Below are 10,553 nucleotides of genomic sequence, written 5' to 3'. Positions count from 1 at the left end.
GGGGGGGAGGGTTGTGGATGCAAGCTGGGTGCGATAGGAAGAGAGAGGAGGTATTGGGCAGTATAGCCCCTGAGGATGACCAGGAAGTGTAGGAGGGATCGTGTTATTTCTTTTAAGTGTCCTTTCACACAGCTCCTTGAAAACAGAAGTTCAAAAGATAAAAACGGGAGAATTATATCCTCAAATGGCACATAATGCTTTAAATCATGCACTGTTTACACTAAATTTCTTGAATATGGATGTCCATGCGTGATCAGCAGTGGACAGATTGTGGCAAATAATACAAAGACCACCTTTGCTAAAGAAAGATGGAAAGATCCTTGTACTGGAAAATGGAGAGAACCAGACCCTATATTAACATGGGGTAGAAGGCATTTATGTGTTTTTTCCAGGATGAAGATCATGCAAGATGTCTTCCATAACAACTGGTTTGATGAGTCCAACAGAAGAACAGCAGACCTGATGACATAGTAACTGATAATGCCCTTCAGGAGAGTTGGAGTGAAAGGAGATTGAGAAAAAAACCGTGGTGCAGCCTTCCCCACCACCAGAGAGAGGAGTGACTGATACACTGTGCTTGGCTTGCTGCCACCACTTCACACTGTAGGGTGCCATTCTTTTCTACAGGACGCTGAGCTGCTTCCAGACACTCAGAACACAGACCAAGAAGCTTTGCTGCAATGACCTGACCTCAATGACTACAACTTGCTTACAGTCTGAATCTTGTTTGCTTTGGCGTTGAAATGTAGACTGAATATTTCACTGTTTTAATCTTGGGGACACACAACTCATTTAAAATATTGGATCTGAAAAATAGACCTAAACTTTCCCCTTTGGGAAAGAAAGACACAAAATATATAATGACTGAAATCCCTCTTCACTTAAGACAGGTACATCCTAAGGGTTTAACTTCTGCCCAGAGACAGGAACTGGTATTGGTAACAGCAGTGTCATTGTAGTCCTTGTGCTCTCACCTATCAGAAAAACTTTCCTTGTCTTTTGATTCATATGGATTTAAGAAGATTGTGATATGTTAAATTGTGGATTTATTGTTAATTCCCATTCTAGAATTATGACATTGACATATAACATTAATGCATGTTAATAATGCATTAAAAACATTATTGTTGAGAAAAGTTTGACACACCCTATAAATGTTTAGGTGTAATGCATATATTAAGAATTTTATATTTTGATATAATGTAAAAAAATTAAGAGGTGCTTTATACCAGCTGAAGAAACCTTTTCAACTCAGGCGACCCTCCTCCCCTTTAAATAAGAGACTATGTAGGCTTTAGGAGCATGATTATTCATAAAACATTATGATCTATCCTGACTAGAAAGTTTGGCTTCAAGATACAGAGCCCAAAGGTGTTTTTGGTTTTTGTCCCTTAATCTTTTTTCTTCACAGAGGTCAGCAGTCAGAAACGTTTGAAGCTTCTTTTACTCAGAATCCTAAGACAGGAGCTCACATAATTAGGATGGCTATTTACAAAGAAAGGTAAATTTAGCTAAATGAAGAAGTCTTTGCCTACGGCAGACATGATAATTGTCCTGTTGCAGAAGTGCAGGTTTTATTAAAATTAATAAGATAGAGAGCATTATAGGGGCAGTATTGTACCAGCCCGTATTTCCACATTGTATGTTGGCCAGAATTCTGAGTGACCTTCAGGACACAATTTGTATTTGCCACACAGAAGGTGGTCACCTAGGCTTACAACCTGATGCCATCCTAAATGAAGGGACAGGATATGCTGATGTCCCTCTGCTCCTTCTATTATAATTTAGGAGATTGGATGGTGATGAGATGTTAATTCAGTCTACTTGACAGAGCAGCCATAGTTGCAGACATGACCTAACTCATTCTCCCCTGCTACCCAGGACATAGAATTCTAATGAACTTCCCCCTCAGTTTACCTTTTGATATAAAAATGTTTGGATAATAAACATAGGCATTCTTTAGGATTTGAATGAACTATGAGACTCTCTCCCGTTATTACCATGTGAACTCTGTCTCAATTATTCCCATATTCCCACTCTGGTTCTTGAAATAATTTATGTCTAGGCCAGACCCTGACACCATTATACTTTTGTTATGAAAATAATAAATTTCTTAAGGATTATACTTCAAGTGTCCTCTTCCTAAGGAAAGGATAACCTGCTGTCTCTGTGTAGTATTTCTGAGACTTGACATCTGAGAGAACATTTCTAATAAATTTTTTGTACCCGAATAAGAGCATGAGACTTAAAAATATTGTCCCTATATAGTCACAAATATCATGTGAAAATATGATTATGATATACCTTTCAACAGAAGAAATTACAATAAGAATATAGTATAAATACTTTTTAAAATTATAATAAATGTGTCATATTTCCATATGCCATTTTTGTACATACATTTTGGGGTGATTCTCCCACACCCCTCCAGATCTCTCCACCCCCTGTCACTGCACATGTCCCCTCTCATTATTTTTCTTAACTGTCATAAATGTTATATTATTCCAATGTTTTCCTTTTTATAACACCTTTTCCCTCTTACTATCTCTTTACTATTTGAATGACTTATATTTATATTATATTCATATACCTACACATGTATAAAAGCTGGAAACTAGAATCTGTGTATGATAGGGAACATAATTTTTCTTAGTGAGCCTGAGTTACTTCACTTAATATAATACTTTACAGCTTCATTCATTTTCCTTCAAATTCTATAATTTCATTGTCTTTACAACTGAATAAAATTCCACTTTCATTATCCATTCATTAGTAGGTAAATATCGAAGTTGTGTCCATTTCTTTGTTATTATAAGTAGAACATCAATAATAATAATATCCATAAAGCCCCATTAAGAGAACTATTTTCCTTTTGGTCAGGAGAATGAAATCTCTGAATTTTACAGTTGGGCATTACAATGACCTGGTTATGGTACCCCTCTAGGGAGGCAGGCTTATTTTAATGCATGCTAAAGAGATAAGAGGAACATTTATCCCTTGATTGAGAATATATACTTTTCCTTCCCAGAATTCCAGCTTTCTAGACTAGTTCCTATAAGTTACCATGAGTTTCTGTTGGGTCTGCCCAACTATTCTTTTTCTTCGACCTCCGTCTTGTCCCAACTCAAAAGGCATGCCCCCTTCCTCTTCTCTGCCTCCTTTCTCCAAGCAGCTGCTGAGGTTAATAGCTTGCCTGCTGTGGAGTTTTTCTTTAAAACTCTTTTAATGAAATTATCATTTGGTCTGTGCTTAAATTCTTATATTACTGGGACAAAGAATTCAGAGAGGGGACTGTGATCAAGCACAACATGAGAGATTTTGGTAGACTCCCCAAAATATCTAGTAATACATGAGTGTGTTATACACTGAACAAATCTATATCTCTGTGATAGTATGTTGACTCTCTTGCGTATGTGTGCAAGAGAAGTAGAACTGATTTTAGCCCTATTAATAGAATTTTTGAGAACACTCCATCCCGATTTCCACATAGTAACTTCAACAGCTTACACTCCCACTAATAGTGAATAAAGGTTCCTCTTGCCTCACATCCTAACCAGTGCATGTAGTAAAAATGTACAGTAAAAAAGGGAAGCGAGTGGGACATGGTGAGCAGCACATAAATGGACTAATGAGCTCTCCACAGACTAACCCAGGGGCAGCTGGAGAGCATGCTTATGTGGTGTAGGTTTTGGCAGAAAAATATTACTTTCAACAGCAAAGGGAAAAACAAATTTCAGAAAGCAGAGGAGAAGTAGATGCCAGAGTCCGTTCTAGAGGCTCAGCTTCCATGAAGGATTTTGTCTTTCTAGTGTGAGAGTCAATGTTGGGGGCTGGAACTTCAGCTCAAAATAGATAATGTTTCAGAATATTTGTTCTGTGCTCTTAATACCAGTGCATCTTAAGGAGAGGTGGAGAGGGACACACACACACACACACACACACACACACACACACACACACACAGACATAGCATTGTAGAGGCAAAGATCCCTCCCTACATGACTGCATGGAAGTTAAGAGGAAGAGCCATGGACTGTATTCATCAGTTAACCTGCAGAATATTTCTAGCAATAGAGGAAAAACTTCAAGCCAGAATGTAGCAGTATTCTGTAATAAGGATATCTGTTTTGAGCCATAGATTGTGATGGACTAGAGATATGTCTGGAAATGTAAGAGCCCTGTTAAAAACGGAGGGTCATAGGGGCTGGTGTATGTTTGGACAACACAGCCCAGATACTGATAAAGTACAGCCAAGATAGATAGTGCTGAATCTTAGCAAGTGAGCACAAAATCAGTGACACCAGGAACCTATGAACAGTTATATAAATTGTTATACAACCATTTATTCCAAAAGTAACACCTTTATAGGATTCTGTATAAATGAGTCCTTAAGGAAAGAGGCCTGAGATTTCATCTTCTCCCTATTCTTGACCGTCACCTGTGTGTATACCTCCAAACAGCCTGAGTGCTGGTGAATGAAGCATGTCACATGTCCCCATGTCTCCTTACATTCTCTTCCACCTGCAGTCCTCCCATGACTGGCCTCCTTTCCTGGTATGGAAACTTGAAACTTACAGGACAATGTACAGAGTTCTTCCCCTAATACACAATTTAGTAGATCAGTTTTGTTCTCTCTCTCCCCTCTCTCTCTTCCTCTCTCTTCTCCCTCCTTCCTGTCTAACAGGTTCAAGTGTGTCTTCAGAGGTTCAGAGTTTCTAATTTCCTTTACCTTTTAACCGAAAGCAATAGCCTTTTGCTATGACACCAAAGTGTAAATCTGTTCCAGTTATCTTACAGATTCCTGGGAAACTACTGCTATATCAAAATCAGGTCTGGTTAAAAAAAAGTAACAGTCTCCAGAGCCTTTCACTAACTCCAGCCAGTTTCAAGCATATTTTATAGGTCACTCTTGCTGCTCAGGCCAAGACCAATCTAAAAAGCATTCCCTAGACAGTGTCAAAAGACCTGCAGCAGCTCCTGGGACTTCACCATTGGTACAAAATCTCCTGGATTAAAAACACCTGCCAACTAAAATCTGGTTTTAAAAACCCAGGGTTATCTGTGGTTGTATCTTTTCCCATGGCTAGCCCCATTGAACAGGGCCAATAATTACAATAATTTTTTCCCTTAACCACCTGCCTTCTCAAACTCCAGGATGACAGCAAACCAGATGCTGCCCCAGCCACACTTCTCGCTGAGTGTGAGGCACAAACTTCCGTCAGTCCCCTCTTCCACATTGCTCCATGCCTGCAGGAAGTAGCCAGACTTGAGCCAATGCCCCTATATACATGGACTCTGGGATGTTTGGTCAAAAGTGAGACCCCATTCCTCTAACACCCGTATATCCAAAGGGTCTGGAATGTAATATTGAACTGGACTCTAATTCCCAGTTGTTTAGACTCTAACTTCCAGCCTGCCAGTGCTGACCCCACTTTGGGGAGGGACAGGACCACTCCCACAGGGTATTTAGTCTCACTCCAGAAAAAGAAACATGTGATTTTGAGTTTGCTTGGTCTCCTCTCCCCGCCATGCTGTCTTGGTCCACCCAAGAGTATCACATTTATTAAACACGGGCATTTTAATTTAGTCTTATCTGGATTGATTGGAGTTCTTTGCATTGGTGGACCATCTTTTTCTTAAGATTAAACTAAACAGTACATTTTTCTGAAAAGGACTCAACAGCTAAGAAAATAATACAACTAACAAATGGAAGTTAAAATTTTTCTACACACCAAAGGAGCAATTAATCAGTAAACATACAGCCTAGAGAATAAAGTTGTTGCTTGGTATATCTGTTATATCTAGAATTCATAAAAAACTAAAAAAAAAATCCATAAATATAAAAAAGCAAAGGCCCAATCTAGAAATAGACTAATGAAATGAAACTACTATATATTTATGTTTTATCGCATACCTAGGCCCTAGATTTTCTGATATATAAAAACCACATATAATGAGGTTCTGACAGAAGAAAGAATTTGGCAGTAGGGGTAGGGAAAAGGAAAATAAAGGTGGCAAGAAGGTAGACATGTTCAAAATACATGGTAAATTAATGCTTGAATGATATTTTCTTTATGAAACGGTACAATGAAGATATGCCACTAAACACAAGTAATAGCCAGTTGTATATGCACTTCTCATTTATGTGATGTATCGTCATAAGGGGTATGAATATATACAGACTAGTAAAAAACACAAGGAAAACAAATGATTAACTTAATTATCACTAAATGATTTACTTAATATGTAAACATATTATTTGATAGACTAAAATAGATAAATTTTACCTATTAGTAATTACTAGCAAAATTTCAATGAACATAATCTCAGAAAACAATAAGTTCTCAACATTAGATTTTTGATTAATTATTACTTTTTATCTGAAATTAAACTCAAGAAATAGCTAAAATAAAATAGAACTAGCTATGCTAATTCCATAAGTTTACTTTTATTCAGAGAGAGAGAGAGAGAGAGAGAGAGAGAGAGAGAGAGAGAGAGAGAGAAAGAGAGAGGGGAAGGGGGAGGGAGAGGAGAGAACTTAAAAAAAGATTACACCTTTGCTCAATTCAGTTCAGGCAAATATCTACATAGGGTTTGTCAGATAAAATCCTTACTTAATGTTTAAATAGGTAAGAGGACATTACAGGTTTTAAACATTAGAATGCTTTATTTCAGTTGTCTATTCTCAAAGAATTTTGGTGTACATTAAGAAAATAAATGTGTTAAATCTAAAAACACAGTTCCATCTAAATTGCATGCCAGCAAACAGCATTTAATTTCTTTTAAACTATCTAAGTCACTTGACCAATACAATTCAGGGTTTTGATTTCTGCAGAGAAGAAATAGTAAATCTTTTACTTTAGATTCATCTGTATACAATCGAAAAATGCAATCTGGGTCTTTAGCCTCTAGTGATTATATTTCTGTGAGGCAAAGTCCAGGCAACCTGACTAATGAGTAATGGGAGCAGAATACCTTGGGTCTGTTAACAAAAGGTGGTATCAAGATGGTAAGTGAAGCAATATGTTGACACTGGCACCATAAATTTTCTACCAAATTACCTACCTACTCCCTGCATTATCATTATGATTTCCAAAAAGTCTGGTCAATGAGCAGTGTGTTAGGCTGATGATGGAAGCTACAAAATAATCCCACACTAGTTTAGAATTATAAATATTAAAAGGGCTATTTATTTAAGGGAAAAACTTACAGATCACTGTCCTAGATAACAGTCCTCTGCATGAACAGGAACAGAGTCCAGGATCCAGAAGTGGGAGCCAGAAGCAAGTGAGCAGGCACATGTTTCACAACTACTTTTAGAGTATCAGAGACCACACCCAAGTGGGCTTGTATCTTAAAGGCTATTGGCTGAAGGAGTGGAATCTGCTCTCACAGCACCTCCCCCTTTTGTTTAAATAAGAGAGTTCCAAGTCTGAGCCAAAACTATATACACTAGGAACAGATATCAAGTATAATTATAATTACAACCAGCACAAACAATATTAAGAAAGGAATAAATGATAAATGTTTTAATAAACATCCTACCCTAAGAAGTCTAAGTCTTGTATAGGAAATGGCTTGACTAGATTATAAGAGTACAGTAACTATGGTTACCTAATCTGGAACCCTGTGGAAGGCCTTAGAAGGGAGATAATATGACTTGAGGAGGCAGGAACAGTCCAGCAGCTTCCAAAGCAAATAATATATGATGGAGACAATTACCTACCTGAGCAATCACCCAAAACCTCATTTTCCATTACTGAAGCAACCAACTTTGGCTAAGGCCTAGCATAACTGACAGACCATTTTTAGAGGCAAGACATTTTTTTTTTCAGAACCGTCTTACCCTGTCTTGGCAAGATTTGACAGAATTTTTCCTTGTGTCCTGCTCATCCTTTTCGATACCATATACTTTATCAGTTGTTGAGACATGGGCAGTTCCTTGCCCAAAGGCCAATTGTGATAATAATAATAATAATAATAATAATAAAAAAAAAACTCTGAGTGGAGTGTCTTTGCTGCTCAACATTCTCATGGAATAGATTAGTCTGACAGATTCTTCTATATGTTGAGCATGTAGTTGCTCTTGTACCAGCTATTCTAAAGCCTGCAACCTTTCCTCAGCTAGAGGCCACTGCTTAAACCATATTGGTTTCTCAGTTAACCATTTTAAAAGTAGGGCTGTAGGTACCTCTGAATGGTTATCAAATGCTTTGTGTTCTTGTACAGCCTAAATGGCTTTTGTCTGTTGAATATAATATCTTCTAATATTTTCCTCAGAAATGTAAGTTTTTGGGGCTGTAGGAATGTTAATCTGGGTATTCCATTGTTGCATTAGGTCAAGACCCCACAAATTTACTGCAATATAGGCTATATATTGCCTCATTCTTCCTTTTCTCCCTTCTGGCCCTATACATTCAACCCATTTCATGCTTTGTTTTACCCAAGATAGAGTTACAGTTTCCAGGAACTAAACCTTTGCACTTTGAAGATCCCAGTTTAGATGACAAGATTCTGGAGTAATGATACTTACAGTAGCACAAAACCAACCCCACTGGGCATAGCAGCACACTTGAAGTCACGAGGCTGATCTGAAATCTGATTTTAGAGTGAAATGCTGAAAGATAAATCCCAGAATTGTGATCTGTAGATGTCTCTAGAGCAGTGGAATAGGCAAATGCAATCAAAAAAAGCTGCAAAACACCTGGCTCAGACTGGGTAAGCCCTTTTGCCTGAATTTCCACAGCATGTTCTGGCAGGAGGCAAATGGTGGGGTACACGGGGACTTGAAGCCACTCCAAGGCATGTACATGGAAAATATAAAGAACTAGCCCTGATCCGTAGCGAGAAAAGTGACTGTGTGAAATTCTAGTTGACTTTTGTAAAAACCTATCCTGTTCCTCGAGGAATCACAGACAACCACAGGAAAACAAAGTTCATATTTACTCAGTTACTGAAATCACCAAGTCAACATAAGATGTATTTGAAAGCGACAGCTACAATGTGCTTTAATGACCTTCTGGAATAAAAGGTAATCCAGGCTCTCTGGGGTTCTGTGCCTGGTTCATACCTTAAAGTCTCCCATCCCCCTGACCCATTGTCTACCAAGCCGATCTCTTCTGTTATAAACAGTTTGTAGTAACAGAGAACTCAGTCATTTTATGCATGAATTTATTTACTCTGAGTAAATACATTCATTTTCAAATTCTCAAAGTGCCCTTTCTTAGCAGTGCTTTCCAATCCTGTCAGTTTTCTTATTAGTACATACAACCTGCATTTTATTTTCTACAGTAGTAGGCTTTTGCTCCAGTTCTGTCCTACCATCTTCTCTCATCTCTTAATCCATTCTTCCATCTTCTCTTTTCTACATGAGGTGCAATTTAATGATGATTCTCAGGTTCCCACAAAACACAGAATTTGACCTGTACAACACCTGGTGGCTGATTGCATTTATTACACCTACTCCTATTCATTGCAAATGCCTTATGACAGGTAAGTCTGAAAAGCTACCAAAAAAAACCCCTGCTAACACCCAGGAGTTCAATAATTATTTTTCTTATACCATGGAATATATTCTTCAAGGCTTGTGTGATTTTCCTTTTACATCCCGTTATTTGATCTAGAATTAATTTTGTTGTCAATATTATCTCATTAAAAATGGTTCCTCTATAATCTGGAATTCTTCTGCCTTCTCTATTACAAAAAGGATGGCCCCTCATAGTTATTTATTTAAAGGATTATTTTTTTCACTATACATTTAGAAGTAAAGGATAGAGAAAAATATGCCTTCACGATGCCTACTTAGAATAATTCTCAGCCTACTAGGAGATTCCAATGGACCATCCTTCCAAAGTGTTCAATAGCCCTACCCTGTGCCAATACTTTGTAAGTCGACCATTGGAAATAATACACAAGCAATTTTCTAAGTCTATAAGTTACCATTACATGGATGACATTTTGTTATCTGAATCAAATACAGATACTTTAAAAAGAATGTTTGAAGAAGTAAAGAAAGTTTTGCCAAAATGAGGTTACAAATTTCTCCTGAAAAAATACAGATAGGTGATTCTGTCAATTACCTAGGTTACAAAATACATTTACAGAAAATGAGGGCAAAACATCAAAGAAATGAATATACAATGGAAATGATCCTTGAATGTTGATATTTGAGCTACAAGTATATAATACTTGGGACGGTGATCTAAGATGACAAGGGTATCCCAATGAAACAAAACTATCAGGATCCCTATATTACTGTATTACTGAACTAACTTAAGTTCAATTTAGTTTTTGAAACCTAAGAAGTTTATCTCATTTCTACCACACTAAAAATATTTTATTGAAATTAAACTTTGTAACAAAGGATCTAAGATTCTCTCCATTAATTAGTAAGTGCTTAGATACCATTAAATACTTAAAATGGGGATCAAGTTAACAGATAGTGCACTACTTGGTGGGTAAGTTGATCATTGGCACTGAATCCATCTGCTTACTTAGAACTTGGCACGTACCTTCCAGCTGGTTTGAGGAACTGCTGGCCCTGCATTCCAGCT

At 37.4% G+C, this 10,553-nt stretch overlaps 1 protein-coding gene, 1 long non-coding RNA gene and 1 pseudogene across 4 annotated transcripts in view; 1 reads left to right on the top strand and 2 right to left on the bottom strand.

Annotated features, from left to right (window-relative positions):
- The window catches only part of LOC126499025 (amine sulfotransferase-like), a 25,776-nt gene extending 18,458 nt beyond the window's left edge, over nt 1-7,318 (bottom strand). The window contains exon 1 of one of the 2 annotated variants that reach the window (XM_050138011.1): nt 7,211-7,318. In XM_050138011.1, coding sequence (XP_049993968.1) covers nt 7,211-7,301 — 91 coding nt within the window. In that variant the 5' untranslated portion in view covers nt 7,302-7,318. The remainder of the gene's footprint in view (nt 1-7,210) is intronic. The other variant, XM_050138009.1, reaches the window with a different exon arrangement.
- Nucleotides 1-10,553, bottom strand: part of LOC126499024 (amine sulfotransferase-like) — a 279,216-nt pseudogene that overhangs the window by 26,291 nt on the left and 242,372 nt on the right.
- Nucleotides 1-10,553, top strand: part of LOC126499026 (uncharacterized) — a 135,103-nt gene that overhangs the window by 22,555 nt on the left and 101,995 nt on the right. The window contains exon 2 of one of the 2 annotated variants that reach the window (XR_007590951.1): nt 393-2,781. The exons of the other annotated variant lie outside the window; for it this stretch is intronic. This is a non-coding gene — a long non-coding RNA (uncharacterized lncRNA). Of the gene's footprint in view, nt 1-392; nt 2,782-10,553 lie in introns of those variants that run through there. 2 annotated transcript variants of the gene reach the window in all.

This window comes from Alexandromys fortis, unplaced genomic scaffold (assembly GCF_014885135.2).
Source record: "Alexandromys fortis isolate MF-2015 unplaced genomic scaffold, M_Fortis_MF-2015_v1.1 scaffold_14, whole genome shotgun sequence".
NCBI lineage: Eukaryota > Metazoa > Chordata > Mammalia > Rodentia > Cricetidae > Alexandromys > Alexandromys fortis.
Note: the sequence above shows the minus strand (reverse complement) of the source record. Positions and strands in the feature narration are given on the sequence as shown.